The sequence below is a fragment of the Hyperolius riggenbachi genome, chromosome 2, assembly GCF_040937935.1.
Source record: "Hyperolius riggenbachi isolate aHypRig1 chromosome 2, aHypRig1.pri, whole genome shotgun sequence".
NCBI classification, from domain to species: domain Eukaryota; kingdom Metazoa; phylum Chordata; class Amphibia; order Anura; family Hyperoliidae; genus Hyperolius; species Hyperolius riggenbachi.
In genome coordinates, this window is record NC_090647.1 from 115,386,512 (window position 1) to 115,413,455 (window position 26,944).

A 26,944-nucleotide genomic window follows, 5' to 3' on the forward strand; every position below is an offset into this window, starting at 1 on the left:
TTCAGTGACCTCTGGGATCACTATGCTTCAGAAGCAGTCTGTGCCGAGACGAGCACCGATTGGCATGGAGAGGGTGGGGAGAGGCGGGGAGCACGCAGTGCAGAGCCACTGAGAAGGCTCTGATAGGTGGGGAAGGGGCGTTCCTCTCATGCAAATGACACTCTTTCCCCATTCATTTGCAGACATTATGCATCTCAGCAAATTTCATTACTATACTTACTAGTGGCTAGCTGCATTCATTGCTTCAAAACTACATCCAAATGTTTAGATTAGAATTAGTACATAATTTGCATCTGTTTTATTGCATTCAAGGCATGTATTTAGCACCAGTGGAGCTCTGCATTGCCTCTGTTGGTTCACATTACAGGTGCAGCCTTGAGCGCTGTCATTTGTCTGTCTGTCTGCTTGATGTAATGTGTATACTATTTATGATTAGTAGCACAAGGGATATTATGTTTTTATGACTAGATTAGTGTCCGTCATCGCCGTGGGGAAGTCTATTAGGTAATAATCTATGCACACATTTACTGAAGCTAACACCCCCCCCCCTTTGCCTGTAGTGAGTGCTAGGTGTGTAATATAGTCCAGATACTGGAGCTCTGCACATCCATGCAGATTGATCATTCAGGTAAAACTTCTGTTTGAAAGCGCTGCCATGTCTCCCACTGTACATTTTGCTGTGATTGAAGAGTGATCGCGATTAGCATGTTATTGAGGCGCTAATAAAAAAATAAAAAAAATTGTAGTGATTTTATCGTGATAATTGCGGTAAAATCAGCCGGGCAAACCGCTAGCGCTTTTGCGTTTACAAGTATGGATGGGTCCTGACACTCCTACCAGCCAGGTTTTGTTAATGTAACATTCATGTGGTTTATATTCTCAGAATATAATTAAAATACACAGCTATAGGTTTTGTAATAAATACATACACTAAATTGATTGTGCCATCATTAGTAGAGTTTCCTGTTGAAGCTAAATTCCTGACATTTAAAGTGGATCCGAGATAAACTTTTACTCATTGCATAATTGTGTTCCTTTCCCATTGTTTATAGGGCATTCCTCAAGCCAAATACTTTTTTGTTTTTGTTTTAATACTCTAATTCCCTATAAATCTTAACAAGCCATGCCCACAGGTGTTCAGACAGCCAAGGAATTTTCAGACAGTAGCAAGGGCTCATGGGAGCTCAGTCTGGGCAGGAGGAGGGGGAGGTATTACTAGCCAGAGATTTCAGAGGCAGAGGGGAGGAGGAGGGGGGATTAGGTTTATTCACAGGCTGGGTGCTCAAGATACAGATAAGCCTGCCTCTGTGTAATGTTTACAAACAACATGGCTGCTGTCATTGTATCACAGGAAGAAATCATAGTCTATTAAAGCTGTTTGCAGCTAGAATTTCTGTGTAAACCATCTAAACTTTAGATAAGATATATAGACAAGTTACTTGTTATAGTTAGTTTTTCATCTCGGATCCGCTTTAAAAGGGAATGTCCAAGCAAAATAAAAAAATGAGTTTCACTTACCTGGGGCTTCTACCAGCCCCATGCAGCCATCCTGTGCCCTCGTAGTCACTCACTGCTGCTCTAGTCCCCCGCTGGCAGCTTGCCGACCTCGGAGGTCGGCAGGACGCATTGCGTACATTTTTACGCATTCCCGCTAGTGCAGGAACATTAACACATACATTTTTACGCGTTACTGGTTCAGTGCGTACATTTTTACGCATTGAACCAGTAATGCGTAAAAATGTATGTGTTAATGTTCCTGCACTAGCGGGAATGCGTAAAAATGTACGCAATGCGTCCCGCCGACCTCCGAGGTCGGCAAGCTGCCATCGGAGGACCGGAGCAGCAGTGAGTGACTACGAGGGCACAGGATGGCTGCATGGGGCTGGTAGAAGCCCCAGGTAAGTGAAACTCATTTTTTTATTTTGATTGGACATTCCCTTTAAGGACAACTGACCTGAGAGAGATATGGAGGCTTGCCTAAAGAAGATGCAGATCAGATGTTTGACCAAAGCTGAATACTCACCCAACGATGCAGAAAGATGGATCACAGCGATGTCCCCCGATCCATCCTCCCTGCGGGCAAACGTGACGACACACAACGGGTATCAACAAGAGTTAAAATTTTGCGCCATTTTGTGGGGGAGTCGGTGATCTAAAAGATCTGATTCCGCCGCAACAGTCATGGGAACCACGCGTCTCCACATTCTCCAGTTGCTGGAGACAAGATTTGCTGCAAGCAAGTCTATCACACTATATAATAGTGGCTAATTAAATCTCACATGTATAAAGGGCTCATACAGATGGGCTGACTGATATTGCTCGTTAGGGATCAGGACCTGAGCACTAAGGCACCATCGCTGGGTCGAACTATACACACCTGTATCAGCTGCACAGCTGATGACATGTTCTGTTGCTATGCGGGGAGGCGGGAGCTGCTGTACACATGCCAGATTATTGGCTGAGGCGGTGGTTAGCGGCCACCTCAGTCTTGTACGTGTTCACAGCTTTAAAGTGGACCTGAACTCTAGCACAGGACTGAAGAAATACATAGAGAATTGCACACTGTATGTATTTAGAGAGTTTAGCCTGTTTAATTCCCCCTCATGTGTGTCTAATCACAAGTTGTAATCTGATCTCTCCCCTGTGACACATGACTGCCTATGGCAGATAAGGCTATTTGAAAGCACAGGAGATTAACACTATGTTTGCTTTGAATCAGGAAGTAGAAACAGTGCAGATTTATTTAAGGATTTGTATCAGGTGTATAATAAGCTGTTGCTTATCTTTTTAGAGCATAGAGGACATTCTGAGTTCAGGTCTGCTTTAAGCTCCCAATGCCTGTGTGAAGTCAAACGATCTTGGAACAAAACGAATTGACCTGAAGTGAAAATAAAGTTATGAGCTAATTCTATGTGTAGTTATGGATGATAAAAACATAGTTTGAGTAAATGGAGGCAGCTCAAGAAAAGTTTGGTAGTTATGTTATGAGTGTGACAGTTTTATTAGCTCACCACTGAGCTGATAGTGTAATGGTTAAAAGCTCCGCCTCTGACACAGGAGACCCAGGTTCGAATATCTGCTCTGCCTGTTCAGTAAGCCAGCAGTAAATTCAGAAGGAGACCTTGGGCAAGACTCTATAACACTGCTACTGCCTATACAGCGCGTCCTAGTGGCTGCAGCTCTGGTGCTTTGAGGCCGCCAGGAGAAAAGCACAATATAAATGTTCTCTGTCTGACCACTGGAGGAGCATGGGGCAGTATAAGGTACACCTGTTTATAAGTTCAGAGATACTGACAGAACATAAGTCATGAACTAATGTGAGGGCACAGAATACCATTATAGTGAACTCCAAGGGACCAGGAAAAGTGGTTTACTATATCAGAAGTTGTCATACTCAGGCACAAAGTATACTGTATCTTAATTCACTCAATTGTGTTTTTTTTCTTTTCAATGCTTCATCAGGGGACCACAGACAGTATCTAAGCTAAATCAAAATTCACAGTGTTCAATATGAAGGAATGTGCACACATCAATCATGCAACAGCTTGCACAAAAAGCATAGGTCTCACAAGATAATGCAGGGTCAGTACTGATAGTGTGCTCCTCTGTCCACATTTCTGTGCAGCCATGCACAAGCAGTTCCCTCAGTAAGTAGGCAGCAGCTTACACAGGAAGCATAGGTCTCCCCGGCTGGTGCTTTTGGGATAATCCACGCAGGCCCAGAGTACTAAGCCAATAACGAGCAGGCTACAAGTAGGTGCCAGCACACCCACCGACTACGGCTTGTGGGTCTTGCTGATGTATGCACTTGGCACTTTCCGCTATAGTCGGATACAGAATACCACAGGGGCCAAACACCAGGTTAACTATAACAGATACTATAACAGAGTTTACTAAACCAGGCGTTACTCCCATATAACGATAATGGTGCTTGGCTGGGACCTGGACATGCAGTTTACTATACCCCGAATATTTACTATAACAGAGTTTACTATAACTAGGATTATACTGTAGCATATTAGGTATTCCTGAAGTTAGCGACAGGATTAAGTGAGGATCAGAAAAGCTCTAGTGGTTAGTAAGTTTTCTTCACAGGCTTGCTTCAATTTTTTCGATAGTTCAAAGACTCCACCAAATATATTAAACTTGTCTTTTTATTTCATTTAAATTAGTTTATAAAATATTTAAACTTCCTTGAAAACAAAAGCATTACAAAAGTAAAAAAATAAATAAAACTTAGTTGTGCAATTGTGACGCTCTGTTCTTATAAAGTAAAAGACTTCGGTCCCAGCTTGTATTGCCAAAACGATGAACAATGTCACTGCCGCCATGCCTGGTCAGAATGTTGGTGATCTGTTCATCCATTGCCCCACGAATGGACAGCGTGTGGAAGTGATCAAAGTCTTGTTTTCCTAACTTGCGTAGACGCCGCGCTGCTGACCTATAGCATTTCCACGGCTGTGGCTCTACTAGCAGATAGTCGCATAGTGCAGTTAGCCTCTTGAGAAATTCTACTAATCCATTGTCACCATGATTGAGATGAATCCACATGGTTATCGACATGCAAAATCCAATATCAAATGTAGAGCGCCCAAACTTGCCCAAGAAGTTCTGGAGAACAGCAAGTGAGGAAGGGTCCATGATATCCAAAGAACAGAATGTGATGGAGTCAGGGGAGAGGTTAGCAGTCTTTGCTCTGGTTATGAGATCCGAGTCGATATCACAGCACAGGAAGTGGACATCTTGCAGCTCCTCCGAACCCTCTTGCGGCTTTCTGAGATGGTTGTATAAACCAATACTGAGCTCCTGTGTGGTGGCAACGGTACATAAATCAAAATCATCATCAAGTATGCAGGGGAACTTTTCCTAGCTCTAGTCCCTTACTTCAAGTCAGCGTTTCTCAGTCTTATGCCCAGCAGCAGTTAATTTCAGAATGACCAGATCAGTAGAGTAATGTCCTAGCTTTGTTTGCATTGTATGTTGGGATCTCTTATTAGAAAGCCCAGCACTGCCTACCTCTAGGCATCCTCTGCAACACCGAATAAAGAAAAGTCAAGTCCCATCTACAACTCTTTTAATGTCTGGTACGCATCATACAATTTCCCGTCAGATAGAAGAGTTGAATCAATTTCTGCAATAATTTCTGACAGGTCCAATCTGATTTCCAATCATTTCTCTGATCGATTTTGTATAGAAGTTATTGGAAAACATCAAAAAAATGATGGGAAATCAGATAGGACCTGTCTATCTAATGGGAAATTGCATGGTGTGTACCCGGCATTAGAGAGGAAAGGTGATTAGGTCTCCCATGAAAGGCATACTGCAGTGCGGTAAAATATGTCAAAAGTTAGGGCTCTTTTCCACTGTAAGTTGAAATCACGTTTACAAACCAAACGCACACATTTCAAATTATCGGCTGCTCTGAGTTTTTGCTTTCAGTTGCCATGCATTTTTGTGTGTACCGGGTCTACAACATACAGAAAACAAACACACAAAGCAGCGCGTTGTAAAAAAGCTTCTAGTTAAAACCCATATATGTAAACTGACCAATAGGGAAACATGGAAATTTCCATTGCTGTTGACTTTCCATTGCTGTTGACTGCAGCCAATTCAGATTGAAGTGGACTTGAACTCTTGCACAGGACAGAAAAAAAAGAGAGAGAAATGCACCCTGTATGTATTTATAGAGTTTTCCCTGTAATTCCCCACTCATTTGTGAGTAATCACACCTGTAATTAGATCTCTCAGCTGCCTCTGCAGAGCAGCTAATTTGTAAATACAGGATGTTAACCCTGTCTGCATCCATGAAAGCAGGAAGTAGAAACAACAGATTTATTGCAGGATTTGCATCAGCTGTAGCAAAGAAATATTTTTCTTTAAAGGTTATTATATTGTTGCTTATCTTTTTGAGCAAAGAAGAACAGGGTTCAGGTCCACTTTAAACAAAGCCATTACAGGTTGAAATTTTAAGCGATCCGGCAGCCAAAACCACCCCCCTACTCTGTTCTCAAAAAAAAGAGGGTTTAGGAATGACAGACCAGCTATACTTTATTCTGATTTCCAGGAAGCGCAGTCCCACCTCCTAATCATGCCTCCATTAGATCCCATAGAAAACTATATAAGGAGCAGCAGCAGTTTATTAAAGGGTATCTGAAGGAAAAAAAGAAGTAAACGGAATACTTACATCAGTAGTGGTAAGGTTCTGGTTAGTACAGAGGCTTCCCCATCCTCCTCAACCACACCGATCCATCGCTGGGGCTCCCTGTACATATTCAACAAGAGAGTTCTTGTCCAATATGTTCTCATGGGCGCTCTCCCATCCACGTACGAGCGTGGCAGCACTGCGCGGGTACAAATATTGCCTGTGCTTGTGCAGTAGCCCCTAAACACCCCCGCACAGCTTTTTTCTTCCATGCACGAGCAGCAGCTCCGTGCAACCTTTATTAGTGTCTGTGCAGTGGTGCTTATACACAGACGGGAGTGCAGCCGTGAAGAAGAAGGTCCAGGGAGGATCTGAGAATCCTCTGGATCATGCAGAGGCTTACCTCTACTGATGTAAGTATCTAACAATTTATTCCCCTACAGGTTTGCTTTAAAGTGTACCAGAGACGCCAATAAAGATTTAATACTTACATGGGGCCTCCTCCAGCTCCATAAGCAGCGCCCAGTCCCTTGTCATCTCCTGAATGACTCTGTTCGGCCGCATCAGTCGGGGTCTTCTGCACATACACGGAGTTCCGCACATGCGCATAAGACCCTGACTGAACCAGTTACTGGGGATTATTGCGACCGAACAGAGGCACTCGGGAGGACAGTGAGGGACTCAGCGCTGCTTATGGGGCTGGAGGAAGCCCTGGGTAAGTATCAAATCATTCTTTATTGGCATCTCAGGTTTCCTTTACACTTAGGCTACGTTCACAGGAGCCGGTACATTGTTTGTGAAAGCAAAAACGTAACTCATCAGGAAAGTACACGTTACCCAGACACTGGATCGCATACAGTCAATGAAAAGTATGATCCACTTTGACTGTACACATACTGCACTTCACGCAATGCATGATGATGCCGCCCACCATTATATCGCAACTCACCTGCCGCAATGCGAACTTTGCTGTAGGTAGTGCATTGCAGTGACGCATTACATTATTCTGCACCGCACCATAGAGCACATAGCCTTACATTTTTTAGATTTTAAAGGCAAAATAAAATTGCGGGATTCCACGAAAATAAAACGGTAGGATGTAGGAGCCAGATAAGGGAAGAACTGCTTGGTGTGAGTGTAGGTGAAGCTACCTTACAAGGTCTGCTCTACAAATATATTCTGCCTGGTGCATTATACTAGATGTATGGTGACATACCTCCCAACTTTTTGAGATGAGAAGAAGGGACACTTAAGCCACGCCCCTGGTCACCACACCCCTCCCTAGTCACACATACCATAAAGATTTCATAAGAAAAATGTGTTAGTTTTATCATTCAAACCACACTGGTCCTTTCTATCCCGGTTAATTTTCCTTTATAGTAACATTTTAAAATTAGTAGTATATCAATTTAAAGGATGGGGATACAGTTTAGAGTCAAACACATTGTTAGTAGCGAAATATATATATATATAAGTCCTGAAAGAGGGGCAAAGTCCTGAAAGAGGGGCAAAGTCCTGAAAGAGGGACAAAGTCCTGATAGAGGGACAAATGAGGAGGAAAGAGGGACAGTTGGGAGCTATGATGGTGAGGACGCCCCATACTTACTCCTGTGTTGCACCCCACATCCAGTGCAAGCAGTGGCCTCTCTCCTCCTCCCTTCTCTCCCCGCAGCAGCTGAACAAGCTGTCCCGGAGGGAGGAGGCTCAGGCGGCTCTCTGCTGGATGGAAGCTGTAGTAATTGGGGAAATTCCCGTACGGAACAGCACCGGGATCTTCTCCATACACTGGCTCAGCGCCTGCCATTCTCACATGCGTACCATGCTGCCCCGAGCACTTCCGGTCCGCCGCCATCTTACTACACCCAGCTAGTGTGACTGTGACAGCAAAGGCGGAGCCACGTCACTGTGCTCTGCCACTGACTGTAAGCTGACTAGCTGGCTGCTGCTGGAGGTTAATCTTTATTTTACAGTTAAAATGAATGATTGTAATAGCTACTGTCTATTATTATATCATAAAAAGGTAACCTCATGTCCAGTTTTCAGTATTGTATATGGTGTGCAAACTAGAGTACAATTATTGATTAAATGCAAACTCAGACATATGCTTGCTTTTGGTTGGCAATAAAGCTGTGCAAAATCTATTACCTGAAACAATAATGGCCAGATTCGATCCATCGTGATCGGCACTGCAATTTTCACCATTTAAAACAAGTGTGTTTGATAATTTGTGACAGGTATTGAAATAAACTAATACAGGCTAATCACAGTTGCACAAAAAATGCAGCATGCAGTTCATTATCAGCCAAAAGACAAAGCACAGCTGGTGGAAAAGAGGCACCATGATTAACGTGTTAACCGCGGTGCCCTTGTTTGTGATTGGCGAAGCGCAAATGATCTGTTTTGCCTCACGGGAAGGGTTTTTAAACCCTCTAACTTCGCTCACCACCGTAGTGGGTAAAATGAATTTCAGCAAAACATGAGGAAAAGTTCAATAATAATATTTATTGAGCTACAATCCTGTTATAATAATTATCTAGGCTTGCAGAATCATAGTTTAAGGGTTAGTAATTATTAGTAAGCATGCATAAACATTTCTTTACCAAGTGTAGCAACATCACCCAAGGAAGAGGGGACTCCGTCAATCCTCCGTAGGGGAAAACACCTGGCGACACAATTCATCACGTCTATTGTTCTCAGCAAAAAGTCCCAGAGTCCAGGCGTTTTCCCAACCCAATTATACTCCCTAAACCATAACACACGCAAGCGCATATTAGGTCGCTGTCGTAGGCGTGTGATCACAGTACAAATCTATGATATCCGCTTTTGCGCAATACAACACAGCCGAGTGTGTACACCTCGTGCTCACTGTATGTGAAAACAATGGCTTACTTAGTACGCCTGCGTATCTCATGCACCATTATCCCACGACTACCCGCTCAAACTGGCTGTAGCAGGATTCAGGAATGCATCAACATGCTTCACTGAACCCAAATAGCATCCAGGACATCTGGGGCTTGATTCACAAAAGAGTGCTAACTGTTAGCACGGCCGTTTTCGTGCGAATTTTCGCATTGCGCACGATCGCAAATTTTTGCGCTAAACGATAACGTTTTCGCGTGCAAATGCGAATTTTCGCGCGAAAACGATATCGATTTTGCACGCAAAACCGTTATCGTTTCACGCGAAAATTCGCGATCACGCGCGATGCGAAAATTCGCGCAAAAACGCCCGTGCTAACAGTTAGCACTCTTTTGTGAATCAAGCCCTTGAAATTGAACTCAGATAATACCCAGGTACTGAACTCCAGTATCCAGAAGCAAAGACATATGAGAGTGAACACTAAACGTACATACGACATTCATGTCACTTGTGTATCTCATGATCCGATAATGGAGTTGGAGCATAGCCAGTGGAAAAGGGCCCTAAATGGTCATCTTGGGTGACAAACAATATGGCTATCTGCCAAGCATCTTAATATGTAGTACTATGCAGGGGTTAGTTTGAGTGGAAAGTGCCCTGCTGCAGGAACATGAACAGAATAACCATAGTTGTGGGGCAAGCAGAGTTCAGGGAAGGTGAGGCCAACAAAGTCTGGGTACGCACATATTCATGCTCAATATTCATCTGAAGTGGTCATGAACGATTGTCCTGGCCAATGAAAATTGAACATAGTATGTATCTTAAAGTGTCCTCAACGATCCTCCATTCTCCCGCCGTGGCTTAGTTTCGTTTTGCACCGACTGGGAGTTGGCGGGCTAGTGCGCCTGCGCAACCCTCACCACACGTAGCTTTGCTTGCATTCCCTTCCACAATAGAGTCCTGCACATGAATCTCTTTTTCATCAATTGGTTTAGGTTTCCTTTAAAGGGAACCTGAGGTGTGAGACCTATGGAGGCTGCCATATTTATTTCCTTCTAAACAATACCAGTGCCTGGCAGCCCTGTTGATCTTCTGGCATAGGAAATGCATGAGTCAAAATCCTGGAACAAGCAAATGGCTGATCTACTACATGCTTGTTCAGGGTCTATGGCTGGAAGTATTACAGACACAGGATCAAGAGGACTGCCAGGCAACTGGTATTATTTAAAAGGAAATAAATATGGCAGCCTCCATATCCCTCTCACCTCGGGTTCCCTTAAAAAAATACTGGCTAGTAAACCACTAGTAAAATCCTGGCAGGGCTGCGAACAGAAAGTCACGACATTTGTGAACAGTTCCTAAATAGTGAAGTCTGATGTTTTCCATAAAATCTGTGACAAAAAAATACTGCTTGACCGTCTCTAATTTTTAATGTGGTATTCAGTCCTTTTGTGTTTGCAAATTTCCATTTCTGGGACATGCAGTTCACAGACTTGGTATCTGTTATTTTGTTCACACAATCATACCTACAGTTACAGTATACTTTGGTGCCACTGTAATCGATTTACAACACAGCAAATTCAGACATGCTTTAAAGATGACCTGCACTGAAGATAACGTGATAAATAAAATTGCCTATTATTATTTTTTTTTTACAATATTTTATAAATTATTCAGTCAGTGTTTGCTACAGTACTAGTAACATTTTTCACACCCTGATCTACATTCTTCAATTTATTACAGGTGATGGCATCTTAATTGCTGTCAGGTGCATCACTACAAAATGTTTGTTTACTATATGTTGCAAAGTCAGTAGAAAGGATACCTGGTCTCCCAAAATGCTCTGGGAGGAGAATTCCGTATAGCTAAACAGCCTAGGCTAAACATCACTGGAAGGGCGGAGCTGAATTCCAATGTACAGAAATATATAGCCATTGGAAGTGTTTCTGATGCTGAAACCAGGATAATTAACATAAAAGTGGGTAACCTGAATAATTTACTACATTCTATTATATGTCACTACAGTGCTTCTTTAAAGGGACTTAGAGCTGTAAAATGACAAAGATTTTATACATACCTGGGGCTTCCTCCAGCCTCATCAGCTCCGATCGCTCTTACTCCGCTGTCCTCCGCTGCCTGCAGCTTCGGGAACCGGGACACTTCACTGACGTCAGTCACGGCCAGCTACTCAGGAGAAGTGCGCTCTTTGTGTATCCAGCATCTGCTGGAGAGATACTTAGAGGGCGCACTTCTCTTACGCCAGACTGACTCTGACTGACGGAAGTGCGGGGACCCGGTTCCTGAAGCTGCGGGCAGCGGAGGACAGCGGCATGGGAGCGATCTGATCTGATAAGGACTGTAGGAAGCCCCAGGTATGTATAAAATCTTTGTCATTTTACAGCTCTGGTACACTTTAAGTTGACCCAAGGAAAGAGCAAGAAGGCCAGCTGTACCGAGAAACTTTGTGGGACTTTTTTTTTGTCTATTTTACCACTTGCATGTTCCAGTTTTTCTGGGCTGAAGTCTGTAGCCAGGGTGAGTTAACCAATACTGGATGTGTTAACAGGTCTGACCTTGTTTTAGCCTCTCTTGACTTCTCAAGAGTTTCCCCGAGACTGAAGACTTGTCGCTTGACCTGACCCTTTCATTCATGGATTGCTGTAGATATTGATTCTTCTTATCTGGAATCCCTTGCTAAATCTACGGACACATTTTGTCATGTCACCGGGATAGTTCAGAAGATTGTAGGTACAGTCTACGCACTGTGAAATTAGCAATCTAAAGTCTTTTTTATTGAATAATACAAACACTTGTAAACCCAGTCCAACAATTTTTTCAGGGCTGTGCAGGGTACACCTTGATTGGGTGTAACTCATTCATTCATTCATTCCAGCGGTGATCTCCATGGTGATGGCAGTGTCATGTGATGCACTGGTACGTAATGACGCCAGGTCACATTACACCGCCATGTTCCTGGAGATCGCCGCTAGAACAAGCGATTGGGTAATGTGAGAAAACGCGGAAGCACTGCCGCATGCACTTCTGGCAAGGCGGCGGATTCCGCGTCCAGCGTGACCACTGATGTATGTGCTCACTCGTCTTTCTGTCTGCCTGAACGCGGAGGAACCGCCGCATGCGCTGGCGGCATGGCGGCGGATTCCGCGTGCAGCGCAACGGGCAATTCACAGCAGGGTTCTGGTGTGGCTGGGAGCTGTAGTTCACATAGGTTTAGGTGGACGCGCGCGCGCGCTGAGAGGAAGAGCTTTATACCAGTCAGTGGGGGATCAGCTGACCAGGCTGGTCAGCTGACGCCAGAAACGGTTTCCATTGGTCCAGCACTTGGGGGAGGCGCTGGAGAGCGCTGAACTATATATACTGGTGCCTGGGCATTTGCTGGTTGTCTGCCGTTGCGATCACTACGTGGTAGCACTCAGACCTTGTCTGTATCTGTGTTATTAGACCAGTTTCCAAAGGTGTTGATGGCCAAGGATCTCACACCTTAGTCTAGGAATTCTGTACCATCTGTATTATTCGTATTATCTAGTCTAGTCCCCGGAGTGTGAGAATCTTGGAGCTCACACTCAAGTCTAGGCATTGTTGATTATCTGTTATGACTTTCTGCATTCCTGACCATTCTCCTGATCTCTGATTTTGTACCTTTGTCCTTCTGATTCTCTGTTGCCAAAACTCGGCTAGTCCCTGGATTCTGGATCTGCCTACTGTCTCTGTACTTTATCTGTCCGTGTGTTAACGACCTGACTTGTCCGACCTCGAGAACTATCTCTCCTGTTAGGAGATAGTTCACAGATCTGTCAGTGACACTTCTCTTGGTGTCACTCACGTTCTGTCCTTCCCACTCGCTGTCTGACTCCTCCCCCGGGAGAGTTCAGTCTACGGAAGGAACCAGTTGCCAGCAGGATTCCTATCTGCTCTTGCACCTGCCTTCAGGGTGTGCTCCTCAAAGTATTACTGTTGCACCAAAACACTCTTGTCACTCAGGTGTCCAGAGGTTAGAGATATATCTGATTATCGGTGATACTGCAGATCATCAATAATCTGGGATATATCTGCATTCTCGGTGATACTGCAGATCACCGGTAATCAGATCCTCTCTGTGTTACACCGATCGTTACAGGTAACATTACTTCTTGGACATGCTCTGCACATATATTTTAAAGAACGACGGGAGGGAGAAGGGGAATGCAGCTCTCTATCGGTGGCTATCTTCATATGGCCAAATCCAGCTCATGGGCGTAGTTTGCCTGGGCCTGGCCTAGAGGCACAAAAAGTAAAAAGTCCTTGCCCCCAGTGGTACATATGTGTTGAGAACCTAGGTTATAAACGATAGAGTTCTTTATATTTCCAAAACATTGAAAAGAAAATGATGCCAATTCAGAAGAAAATAATCTTTATTGTAGCAATATGTAAACTAGCTCTAAATAATTCACTGTAACTACAGCTCAGAAGGGTACAAAAATAGCCGTCATGCACAACACTCAGAACCTCATCTCAGATGTGCGTAGTCGTGCTGGTGCGATAATTAATGCCGATGAAGACAATGAAGAAATACATGACCGTATAGCTAAATAAGTCAACAATTCAACTAGGAAGCAACATTAGCTATATGTTAACTAAGCAGTCACAAACTGCTACTAGTCATTTTAATTCAGTAAAACTGCTGCTGAAAATGTCCATGTGCATTCATAATTTAGCAGTACACCTCTGTCTGATGGATTCACATTGTAACGCTTATCTTAAGAATGTCAATGAATGAATTTTCTAGCCATGTGCATTTAGAATTCAGGCCATATGGAGTCATAGAGGTGTGGTTCAGCGCACCCAAGGGAATGGCTGATTTGGCACAAAGTGTGCCAGCGTCAAGAAGCATGTAGTTTCTTAGTCAATGTAAAGGTACCAGCTATTGGTAGGGTTGATATGATAGAATGAATTAGTTTTGGAGACATCGGGTATGTTACACGGGTAGATGTGCAAAACTAGCTGTGTATTTATGTGAATATTCAGTCATGGGTTGTGCCAAACAGCTGGAGCAGAAATGTGAAGATGTAGATTATATCCAGATAGATGTTGAGGGCTCCGAAGATGTACTCTTCAGGGCTGAGGGTGTATTGCCGACTTCCCATCAATATTTGTGTGTCGAATGCCAAGAACTATAGGAAGGAAACACATAGTTATGTAAGAATTTGGATGCCGAAATAACTCATGAGTCTGTAAGAGTAACACAGCTGTCAAATCAGGGCTACTTGGTCGTGCATTGTCCTGTTGCAGAGCCTTCAGCGCTCATTAGAATTAATTTAATTCAATGCTCTTGTTAGTAAGAGGGCTTCTGGGTCTCTTTTAGCCCCTTGTATTGTTCTGGTGGTTCTGGGTCAGCATGAGCTATCTGGGTATTCTGTTGTACTGGTCCAAGCCCTATCCCATAGAGCCATATGAATTCCTGCCATGCATTGATGAGGACCAGAAAGTCCGAAACGGGCTGTATGCCTGTTGAATTGATGTGGCGCTGTAAAATTTATAAGCTAGAGGCTCACTACACTTCAGCGGTTCTGGCTTTTCACGGCATAAAGAGATGTTTTGTATATTCAGGAGTGATGCTTCATGGGAAACCACAGTTTTTCACTTAACACTGAATGATCACAAATAGCTTCTATTTTAAAAAAGAAAAACATATATTCAGCATTGCTTTTTAGTAAGAGGACTTTTTGGTTAGAGGCTAAGGTTCATGTTAGGAACCAGTACAGAGCTATATTAATGTAAGTCAGGAGTCCTCAGACATTTTAGATCAGGTGCTCATTCCCTGTTCTCGTGACTGTTAGGGCCATGCTGTTCAGTCCATATTGTATAGAGGGCGGTACTCAGATCTGGGGTCAAAGGGGAGGGGCTAGGAAGCAGCAACTGGAGAAAAACTGCAAGCAGGATAATTAGCTGGGTAGAGCCTCTGGAGAAAAATGATGAGAATTGAGGGGCGTACTGGATTTAATTATAACATTAGCATAGGTGGATTGGCACTGATATTGGTACAATAAGAGCATGTGTGGAACTTCTATTCTGTTCCATTAGTTTGTAGAATGTGCTAAAGTAATATACACTGCAAAGGAACAGGGGTCACAGAGCTCACGATCAAGACCTTACCTCATGCTACTTAGGCCCATGAAGGTCCTCCTCATTACTACTACTTCTGGCTTTGTGGCATCACCTACGAGGAGCTCACAGGGGCAGAGCAATGACACTGCAGCATGCTATATTGATTGGCGTTCTTACCTTTCCTGTTGGTACCCCCAATCTCCCCCAGTCATACCCAGACTTCCTCAGTGAAGCTGTTTACTATTGTGTGTGTTGGTGTGTGTGCTTGTGTATGACGTGGTTTGCATTTGTTGATAGGTCAGAGGTGCTACACCAGCATGTGGGGGAGGCAGGCCCAAAATTCACCTGGGGGTCCTTTGGCCTACAGACAAGCCACAGGTTATATACTGTATACCGGACACTGATGTATAAATGTAATCTCTATAAATGTAACTCTAGTACTATGTGGTTCTATCTATTAATGATTGACTTCAGGTCTACTGCAATCAGGGCCGAATTTAAACTCAGACGCCTGTAGGCACAGGAGTTCTGGTGCCCTGAACTCCACCCCTGAGCACTGGCCACACCCTCAAGTAATCAACCAATGTCATCCTTAGTGACATGAGACAAGGTTTAGGGTGTAAGTGCCTGAGTTCAGTGATATGAGGCAGGTATTAGACTGTAAGCTCGTGAGGTCAGTGATCTGAGGAGGAGGGGCTGCCTCTCCCCCATAAGGTGCCTGTAGGCACGTGTCTATAGTGCCTTATGGAAAATCCGGCCCTGAGTGCAATCAATGGTATGTTATTATGGCTGCCCACCAGAGTAGCCATATGTGGAGACTGATACGTTTTACTATTAGGTATTCCAGAACTGGGAAACAAGGCCTACACAATGTATCTCTGTTATATACCATCTACAATCCTTGCAGCTCTCCTGATATGCCATTTACTGAAACACTTACCAGGGTGAATACTACAGCTCCTAGTGCTGCATAGATTGCATGAAGCCATGGCACCTGTAGAGACATATTACAACATCATATGGTTGTTGAATTGCTGCTTGTGAGTAAAAGATTCATTTAGGCAAATGGTACATGTAAAAATAGCCACATAATTCATGTAGGGCAGAAAGAGGCACTTACATAATGGAAGGGGATAAGGATGACAAGAAAGAGACCACTGAAGAGCAGCACCATTACAAGTACAAAGAGAAGACCATGGCAAGAAGTAAAGTCCACCTGTAAGTAAGAAAAAAAGTATTACGGAGCAGCCAGGGTCAGCGTCAGACTGAGAGGTGGAAAAACTGAGGAAATCCACCTGCTGGCCAAGCAGCAGACACCCTGTGTTATCACTCCCAATAGAAACCTGCAGCAAGTCCTCACTGTGAGCAGCAACACCTGATTACTGCTGCTTGACCAGCAATTGGATTTCCTCAGCTTTTCCACCTCCCAGTCCAACACTGGCCAGGGACGTACCAGAACCCAGAGGTTCTCACTCATACTTAACTCAGACTTTTAAAAAATGAAGTATAGAACCCTATTCTTGAGCCCAAATTTAATGAAAACTGTACAGCGCATACACTCTTTTGTTTACACAAAAGACCCCAAAATGTATTTGTGTTGTCAAGATTTACCTTGTTTTAAAGTGAACCTGAAGTGAAAATAAACTTACCATAATTTAGATAATCAATTAAATGTGTAGTAGTTCATATAATAATAAATAGAGCATTCGTGGACCCCCCCCCCCCCCAAAAAAAAACAGCTTAATGGCTTAAAGATTACATAGTAAGGATATCTGATGGATTTAGAGAAAAAGCGGTATTGTCACCATAAAAATAAAATTTCAACAGCAACTGGTCTGAGTGTATTAAGTGATAAAGATGTTAATCCTGCATTCAAAACTTGCAAAAAAAATTCTGCTGTTATAGTTTGGAGTTATCACATACTTAAGGAGCACTGGCCCTTTCGAAGTCAGTGCCAAACAGTTGAATTCTGGGGGTTCTTTTTATCTATAATATATTCTTCCTCTTCCATTTATTTCCCTGCCTAGCTGCTTATCTGAAACATGATCCCCTGCTCACTTGTGTTTACAAGCAAGGCTGAGGTGACTCAGCGATTGGAGGAGAAAATAAAAAAAAAAACAGTGCAGTTTCTAGTATACACCTCAGTGGGAGTGTCTGAAGACTCTGGGAGGAGGGCAGCTAATGAATACACAATGAGCAAGAGAAGGACGGGGGGACAAGAGTCAGGGAGGATATGATGTCAGCATTAGCTTGGCAAGATGGCCACTGCCTAGAATAGGATTTTCTGCTTTTCCTTTATAAAATTCACAGGAATCATTACATAGATAGCACAATACATCTGTTATGTAAGTAGAACTAGTAGTTATCTACTTATATATGTGTTTTTTATTTCTAGGTTAGCATGGGTGTCACTTGTTCTTTAAAAACATTTTCATGGTGTGGATGCATGTAATATTCAACCCTTTTGATAAATACAAAAGATAGAGGAACCCCTTTATATCTATTTAAACAGGAAGAGTAAATATGTGGGGGTTGCCTTATTAGAAGTTGATACCCCCCACACACGTACATTATTACCCCAGTCTCCTGGGCATATGGTGGTAGGGATTAACCCCTTATCCTTAACATTAAGAAAAGGGTGCTATGCAAGGGAAATGGTGGTGGTTGTGGTGGTGTGAGGCTTTGTTGCTCCCTTTTGCAGAGTATTCCCAGGCATTAGGGATCATGTCAGATGGTACTGCCTGCCTGTTATCAGCACTGATAAGAATCCCCGACTGAGCATTCAGTCTAGCTTTGCCACGGAATGATTATAGCTTAGTCTGTCTTCTATAATGTCTTTTCAAGCCCAAGCTTGCCCCCTTCTGGCTCTGCTATAATGACTCAGCTAGAATCATTCCAGGCAAAACTAGACTGAATGCTCAGTCGGTGATTCTTATCAGGGCTGATAACAGGCAGATTTAGCAGAGAAGAATGAAGCAGAGAGCAGAGTAGGTGTTTACTGTCATGTTCCCATTGATATATGGTGAAATACATGAGAGTGCTTTATCTCTGGTTCCCTTTAAATATAGGGTCTTCGCCTTAAGTATGGGGGATGGGGAGTGAGGAGGGCCCAGAGGTATAGGGCCCAGACATTTCTGATGGCAGCCCTGAGTGCAAGGACATAATAACATTTAGTAGGGAGGGTGTCATACTGTTATTATGTTTTTCATTTCTTTTTTAAAGAGAACCCGAGGTGTGTTTAAAGAATGTTATCTGCATACGGAGGCTGGATCTGCCTTTACAGCCCAGCCTCTGTTGCTATCCCAAACCCCACTAAGGTCCCCCTGCACTCTGCAATCCCTCATAAATCACAGCCATGCTGTGAGGCTGTGTTTACATCTGTAGTGTCAGTCTCAGCTGCTCCCCCGCCTCCTGCATAGCTCCAGTCCCTGCCCCCACCCCTTCCCTCCAATCAGCAGGGAGGGAAGGGATGCAGGCGGGGACTGGAGTTCTGCAGGAGGCGGGGAGAGCAGCAGACTGACACTATAGAGATAAACACAGCCAGCTCTGACAAGCTGTTTGTCAGCAGCATGGCTGTGATTTATGAGGGATTGCAGAGTGCAGGGGGACCTTAGGGGGGTTTGGGATAGCAACAGAGGCTGGGCTGTATAGGCAGATCCAGCCGCTGTATGCAGATAATATTCTTCAAACCCACCTCGGGTTCTCTTTAAGCATTGTACAAATGTGTGTGCACTGCATTATACAGTGCTGTCAGAATAGAATCTCTGGAACTTCACCACTGCTGCACAAAAACTCCTGGCCCTCTGAGCAGTGTGATGGTTGGAGATAAATGAAGAACCCGCACATGCATACATTGCTTCCCTATTGATTTCTGTGGAGCTGCACACAGTACGAGCACAGCTCCTGATATACTGAACAGTGCCAGGGCTCAATGCTTTCGTATATTGCTGTTGCTTAGACAAACATGGCAAAGATGGCAATGTGTGACGTGTAATTTGCAAATGACCCTCCAAGTCTTAAACATAACCAACATTTTTTTAAATATTTTGGGATAAAGGACCACTATCACGAAAATCATAAAATGTGAAATATATGTAAATACATGCAAATACGGAGTACATTTCTTCCCGAGTAAAATGAGACATAAATTACTTTTCTCTTATGGTGCTGTCACTTACAGTATTCAATAGAAATCTGACAGAACCAACAGGATTTGGACTAGCCCATCTCCTCATGGGGGATTCTCAGGGTTTTGATTATTTACAAAAGCACTTAGTGAATTGCAGTTGCTCTGTCCAGCTGCCAAAAAAGTGAACAGGCATCAGGGAGGCTGGACAGCATTGCTGTATAAATCCTTTTCAGGGAGTGACTTTAAAAAGAATAAAGGTCATTCCGAGAATCCCCCATGAAGGATGGTCTAGCCCAATGCCTGTCGGTTCGGTCAGATTTCTTCTACTTACTGTAAGTGACAGCAACATAGGAGAAAAGTAATTTATGCCTAATTTTACTATGGGAAAAACATATTTCTTATTCTGTTTACATGTATTTTAAATTTTACAATTTATTGCAATAGTGTTCCTTTAAATAATGTAGCTGCCAATCCTAACCTTCATAGTTTAGCGTGCCGTTGCTTCGTCTAAAATGATATTGTATAGCTTACCTTGGTTTGGAAGCTGAATGCGGTGACCGAAAGGCAGACAAGCGCAGTAATTCCGAGACACAGGATCACGGATGTGGTATTATAATAGCTGGAAACATAAAGCAACACCTATGAGGAACTCTTGTGCTCTTCTCTAGCTCTGTACCATTATATTAGGGAAAGTACATTGCACTGGTGACAGCCTGGACTTCATTATAGGAGGTAGTACTGAACTAGTAATAGCATTTGCTTCTACTATGACTTTAACATAATTATTATTAGCATCAATGTGTTGCACTATGTTGGTTGTAAGTTACAGCAAAAAATTTAGAGTAGGGAAGATACCATTTATTGGGACACCTAAAGTTTTCCCTTAACTTGCACCTTGATTTATACGGTAAATACACAGTAAAAAGAATGAGCTGTGGCCACAGAGATCTCTGTCGTATTCTAATGTAATTTTTGGTACCCATGTACTATTCATTTTCAGATTGCTGCAAGCCAAGAATGCGATTGGACGGAAAAAATCGGTGGGGTTCATAACTGCAAGGAAAAGTATGTAATCTTTTGATCGACAGAGGAATCTATAAGAAGAATGGGTTGATCAGTAAATCAATCATGTCGTCAATGGTCGATCAGATGGGAAATTGGATTGTTAATGGGCGCCAGGTGTGAAGTGCCACACTCTGCCACAATCCCATGAGGGACAGAGTTAAAACTCAAAGGATATAATATGTCATATATGCAACCAATTCATAAAAGACATTTATTGACTTGAGACAGTTTTTAAAGACTTCTGTGGTTCCCTTTATGTTAATAAGTAAATATATGGAAAATAAACAGTCCAGTGAATGCACTGACTTCTGCTGCTATATTTCCTGTCCTGCCTGGGGAAACTGAGTCTGTGCTTTCATTGGATTGGTGTATTTGTTATTACTGGTCTCAGCACCCCATGGGTTTTGAGTGACACATTTATATTCCTTCCCCGCTGACCACAGCAGTAACAGATCAGCCCTACCTTTTTTTGAAAGACTTGAAGTCTGATGTCTGAAACTGAATCCTAGGAGAAGACTTAAAGGGAACCTTAACTGAGAGGGATATGGATGTTTCCTTTTAAACAATACAAGTTGCCTGGCAGTACTGCTGATCTCTTTGAGTGCAGTAGTGTCTGAATCACACACTTGAAGCAAGCATGCAGCTAATCCAGTCTGACTTCAGTCAGAGCACCTGAGGGGCTGTGGCAAAATGTATTAGAGACACAGGACCAGCAGGAGAGTCAAGCAACTGGTATTATTTTAAAAGGAAAAATCCACATCCTTCTCAGTTTAGGTTCCCTTCAAAGGACAACTGAAGTGAAAGGGACATGGAGGCTGCCATATCTATTTCCTTTTAAATAATACCAGTGGCCTGGATGTCCTGCTAATCCTCTTCCTCTAATACTTTTAGCCATAGCATGCAGCAGATCAGGGGTTTCTGACATTATTGTCAGATCTGACAAGATTAGCTGCATGCTTGTTTCTGGTGTCATTCAGACTCTACTACAGCCAAATAGACCAGCAGGGCTGCCAAGCAACTGGTATTATTCAAAAGGAAATAAATATGGCTGCCTCCATATTCATCTCACTTCAGTTGTCCTTTAAAGGAAAACTGACCTGACAGGGATATAGAGGTGGCCATATTTGTTTCCTTTTAAACAATGCATATTGGCTGGCTGTCTTCTGCCTCTCATATTTTAGCCATAGTCCCTGAATAAGCATGCAGATCAGATGCTTGACTTAAATGTGACTGAATGTGCTACATGTTTGTTTAAGGTGTGTGATTCAGACACTACTGATGCATGAAATATGAGAAGGATGCCAGGCAACTGGCATTGTTTAAAAGGAAATAAATATGGCAGCCTTATCCCTCTTAGGTCAGTTGTCCTCTAAAGAGAGGATGATCCGGGGGGCTGAGTGGATCAGATAGCCTCCAAAATCGCTGCTACCCGCCGCTCCTGTCGGCCGCAATGGCCCACTTTCACTTCCGTGACCTCCGGGTCATGACGCTGGAATGAGAGATTAATTCTCTCATTCACAGCATGCAGGGAGGCGGGGATGCGGCAGGGTGCTCGGCCAGGGGGGGGGGGGCTGCCCAATGGTAGCTCTGGAAACCCTGCAGGAACGCCCCTGGCGGGCATTTTGAACAGGGAATCCCTCTCCCACATGTGTACCTCCGAGATAGCGACAAAATACTGTCACTAATCTCGGGAGGCTATAGTGCGGCGGTGGGGGGCAGAGAGGCGTGCCATGAGGTAGAGAGGTGTGTCATAAGGCAGAGAGGCGTGGCATGAGGCAGAGAACATGCCTCTATGTCCCATCTGCCTTCCCCCCCCCCCCCCCCCACACACACACACACACAAAACACCTTGGGTTCTCTTTAAATGACAACTGTAGTGAGAGGGATATGGAGGCTGACATATTTATTTCCTTTTAAGCAATACCAGTTGCCTGGCTATCCTGCTGATCCTCTGCCTCTAATACATTAACCCATAGACCCTGAACAAGCATGCAGCAGATCAAGCATTTCTGACATTATTGTCAGATCTGACCAGATTATCTGCATGCCTGTTTCTGGTGTTATTCACTAGTGTAGCCAAATAAACCAGCAGGGCTGCCAGGCAACTGGTATTGTTTAACAGGAAATAAATATGGCAGCCTCCACATTCTTCTCACTACAGTTGTCCTTTAACATAAGAAAACAGCTTCAGAATCATCTTAAAGAGAACCCAAGGTGGGTTCTAAGAATGCTATCAGCACACAGAGGCTGGGTCTGCATATACTGCCCAGCCTCTGTTGCTATACTGCTGCCCCCCAGCGCTCTTTAGACACTACTGCAGCCAAATAAATCAGCAAGGCTGCTAGGCAACTGGTATTGTTTCAAAACAATTAAATATGGCGGCCTCCATATTCTTCTCACTACAGTTGTCCTTTAAATCTATAGTGTCAATTTGGCATTAAGCAGCTAAATTGGCAGTATATCGTACTGTGGGAGAATATTGGAGCAGATCAGCTCAAAAATATCCATATACACACAGCAATGCACTACCAGTAAGCATTCCAGCATGGTATGCAGAATTTATAAATTAAAGCGTTGATTTCTTACCTGGACAACATTCCAGTAACATATGACATGGAAAGTGTCTGAAAAAAACAAAGAAAAATACAATATTATTATTTAAACACTTTATTAGTGTAGAGATAATTTCCATAAGCCAGAATCCTTTCCGATGGCAGACAGCTGGCCCCATTAGATTTTAACATGGCAGGAGTCTAGCCTGGTATACACCTTTAATTTTTATTGGCCAATGATTGACACATTTTATATGTAGCATGAAGGTCAACACATTTTTAAGACCATGAGCAGATTGTGATGGTATACCCTCATGCTACATGGAGGTGGTAAATTGGTCAGTGATTGGCCAATCAAAATCGTCTCCTGCTCCCTCCTCGACAAGCCCTCCATGATCCTCACTGACTTGGCACTCAGCGAGAAAACGTCCAGCTTGCTGGAGATACTGCTGGATTGTTTGTTTTCAGCCCTAAACAGACAGCTATCCAAGTGACAAGTGTGATGGACACTGCAGTCTTGAACTTTATCCTGTAAATGGGAACACACAGCTGGAAGCCGGACACCTCTGATGTGGCACTGTATGCATTGCTATACATTAATGCTGACAAGCTACATGTGACAAGTTTGCTATTCCTGCATACAGTGTCGGCTTTCCATGTCCTGCTGCTGTTTATACGGAGACCTATGATCTTGTTGTAACAATAGACATTGTCTCTGCAACTAATCCTGTGTGCCTTTTCACTAAGTTCTGGGTGACTGCTTGCTTCACACTGGCTGCTGCGCTAACTTGTGCTGTATTACTTGCTATATACAGCTCTGTTACATTGGATCATAAGCTGGAACTTAGCTTGCCGCTGGGTGTTCAGGTGTGTTGACAAGGGATCAGCTATTCCACTCTGAAATTGACATCAGTGTGAACAATACACAAACTGAATTATCAGTTTGGCATCTAATTTGGAGATCACATTACAAATATAAGAGGATAGGGGTATGTTCCCTTTGTGAGCTTGTGGTGTGTGTGGAGGGTATGAGTGTGGTTTGACATTGGCTTGATCAACCACCTGTCGGTGAGTATTTTTAATGATTTTCTATTTTCTATTTCTATTGCTTGGGGTGTACGTCCTTTTTCTTCATTCAGAGTTTTTGTTTAAAATTGAATGTGTACCGTAAGTCAAGTTCTCTTTACCGAGTGCAGACAATTGGTGGTCTCTTTGGAAATCTCTACAATCAGTTATAGCAAATTTTTTAAATGATTAGATTATTTAAATTGTTACCCTCAGTGCAAAGCAATTTTTTCAATTTATTTTTGTTGGTTTGTTTGCTTGTGTTTTATTTTTGTTATTGTTATATTTTTATTGTTAAGAAGATAACTCGTTCAGGGCTGTTAAAAGGCCATAAAGAGATTATTTGCAAATTTGGGACCAATTTATCAGGGGAAACTGTACTTCACATAAACTGGGTTTATTTAGTCTAGAGAAAAGTCGCCTTAGAGCCAGAGGAGATCTAATTAACATGTATAAATACATCAGAGGGCAATATAATAGCTTGGCGGATGAGCTTTTTGTTCTTAGGCCTTCTCAAAGGACTAGAGGACATGATCTGCGCATGGACGAAAAACGTTTTAGCCATTTATTTAGGAAAGGGTTCTTTACAGTAAGAGTGGTTAAGATGTGGAATGCATTGCCACAGGAAGTCGTTATGGCAAACTCCATACCTGCATTTAAAGGGGGCTTAGATGCTTTCCTTGCATTGCAAGACATCCATGGCTACAATTACTAGGTAATGTCTAATGATGTTGATCCAAGGATTTTATCTGATTGCCATCTGGAGTCGGGAAGGAATTTTTCCCTTTTGGGGCTAATTGGACCATGCCTTGTAAGGGTTTTTCGCCTTCCTCTGGATCAACAGAGATATGTGAGAGAGCAGGCTGGTGTTGTACTTTGTTCTCTGGTTGAACTCAATGGATGTATGTCTTTCTTCAACCAAAATAACTATGTAACTATGTAACATAAGACACATCTGCACTGTATATGCACTGGGTTTACTAGTTGTTTTATTTTCCCTTGATTTTTTTTCCCTCTAAACCCATATGTACTTAGCATTTTCTCCTTAGTTTTCTCCAAAGTGATATTTTCAAAATTGTCAATAAAGTTATTTTAAATAGAAGATGAAAAATTATCTCCTAGGAGAAAACTCAGGAAAAAAAACTAATTGCATATACAGTAGGTCAGGGTGTCTTATAGTCTGGAGCATCTTACAGTCCAAAATATACAGTAACTTCTGCATTAAAGAGACACTGTACCAAAAATTACAAAGTTTTTTCTACCATCCTACAAGTTCTTAAAGCTGTTCTAATGTGCTCTGCCTTACAGCAGCACTTTCTACTATAACTGTCTCTGTAATAAATCAATGTATCTTTCCCCTGTCAGACTTGTCGGCCTGTGTCTGGAAGGCTGCCAACTCTTCCGTGCTGGTCTGTTTATGCAGTCTCCAGGCCCCTCTATGCACACTCCAGTGTGTGTGTATTTACATAAGCCAGCAGCGTCTCTGCTATCTTATCAGTGATAGAAGAGAGCTGGATAAAAATCCTCCTCTGTTAGGCTGTGAAAGTAGCTGGCTGACACATACTGAGGAATTACAAACACAGGCACAGGCAGGAAGCCTGTCACTTCAGTGCATGAGAGAAGCAGGGGACAGAAGGTAAACACACAAATGATCTTTTGAGATTCAAAAGGAAAGCTGTATACAGCCCGCTTGTGTATGGATGTATTTTCTATGTGTGGACATACTGTACATCAATCTACTTCCTGTTTTGGTGGCCATTTTGTTTGTTTATAAACAAACTTTTTAAAACTGTTTTTGACTACTTTTAATGCGGCGAGGAGCGGCGAAATTGTGTCAGAGGGTAATAGGAGATGTCCCCTAACACACTGGTATGTTTACTTTTGTGCGATTTTAACAATACAGATTCTCTTTAAGTAGGTACAATTATATTTAGCATTGCTTTTTTTAGTAAGAGGGCGTTACAGTCTGTTTTAGTACCTTATACTTCCTCAGGGCTTGTTCACACCTAAGACATTTTTACCTTTTTTTAAGCGCCAGCGATTTACAAAATCGCCCTAAAAGCGCTTGTGCAATGATTCCCTATGAGAGTGTTCACATCTGAGCGGTTCGATTCCGATCCACTCACCAAAACGCTGTGAAAATTCGCGCGAAAACGGCCGTGCTAACAGTTAGCACTCTTTTGTGAATCAAGGCCATTGTATTTATTCATTTCCAAGTGAAAGAGTTCACTTCCTGACTGACATCAGGAAGTGAAAAAAAAAATAGAATCACTCTGCAAAAGCACTTTATAAAAAAAGTCTCAGTGCGCAGGTAAGCGCTGGGAGGCGCTAAAAAAAAAATCGATTTTAGATGTGAACAAAGCCTTTAGCCTAGTACACACCATACAATTTTCTGTCAGATTTTTCTGTTAGATTTTCTGTAAAGCCCCATCTACACGATACGATTCTTTGTACGATTCGATTACGATTCTATTTACGATCCGATTAAATCCGACATGTCCGATCGGGATTCAATTTGATTTAATTCGATTTGCCATTGTTTTGCAATTGCAAATCGAATTGAATTGAATCGAATCAGGATCGGACATGTTGGATTTAATTGAATCGTAAATAGAATCGTAATCAAAACGTACAAAGAATCGTATCGTGTAGATGGGGCTTAAGATTTTCTGTAAAGTGCTGGTAGAGACGGTCATTATCTCTGGTGCATTGTCTGGTTATCTCCTGCTGAGTAGAACAATGCCTAATTGCTCGGCAGATAGATGGTTAGATAGATAATTTCCAACATGTTTGAAATTATCTATCTGGCAGGTAAATCTTATCAGAAAATCTGAGGGCCCGTTCCCACTAGCCACCACGCATGGCTGTGAGACACGCGGCAGCACTTCCGGGTCTGCGGGAACGCAGGCGAATCCCAGAAGCCGTGCCATGCACGGCTATGGGATTCGCTGCCTCCCGCGCGAAAACTGTGGGTAGTGTCTGCCGAATCGCTAGGGTAAGCGATTCGGCCGGCGGCGCCATAGTTTCCTA

At 43.0% G+C, this 26,944-nt stretch overlaps 2 protein-coding genes across 2 annotated transcripts in view; both read right to left on the reverse strand.

Annotated features, from left to right (window-relative positions):
- Positions 1–4,136: 4,136 nt before the first annotated feature.
- BCDIN3D (BCDIN3 domain containing RNA methyltransferase) lies at positions 4,137–7,990 on the reverse strand. The gene is made up of 2 exons (XM_068265104.1): positions 7,749–7,990; positions 4,137–4,806 (listed from the first exon to the last, which is right to left on the reverse strand). Exons 1-2 carry the CDS (start codon positions 7,944–7,946, stop codon positions 4,237–4,239), a joined length of 768 nt encoding a protein of 255 aa, XP_068121205.1. The 5' UTR covers positions 7,947–7,990; the 3' UTR covers positions 4,137–4,236.
- Positions 7,991–13,392: 5,402 nt separating this feature from the next.
- The window catches only part of LOC137545716 (protein lifeguard 2-like), a 32,470-nt gene continuing 18,918 nt past the window's right edge, over positions 13,393–26,944 (reverse strand). Inside the window, exons 8-12 of the mRNA XM_068267250.1 lie at positions 22,884–22,921; positions 19,764–19,851; positions 16,224–16,319; positions 16,044–16,097; positions 13,393–14,169 (exon numbers count right to left, since the gene is read on the reverse strand). Coding sequence (XP_068123351.1) covers positions 14,020–14,169; positions 16,044–16,097; positions 16,224–16,319; positions 19,764–19,851; positions 22,884–22,921 — 426 coding nt within the window. The 3' untranslated portion in view covers positions 13,393–14,019. The remainder of the gene's footprint in view (positions 14,170–16,043; positions 16,098–16,223; positions 16,320–19,763; positions 19,852–22,883; positions 22,922–26,944) is intronic.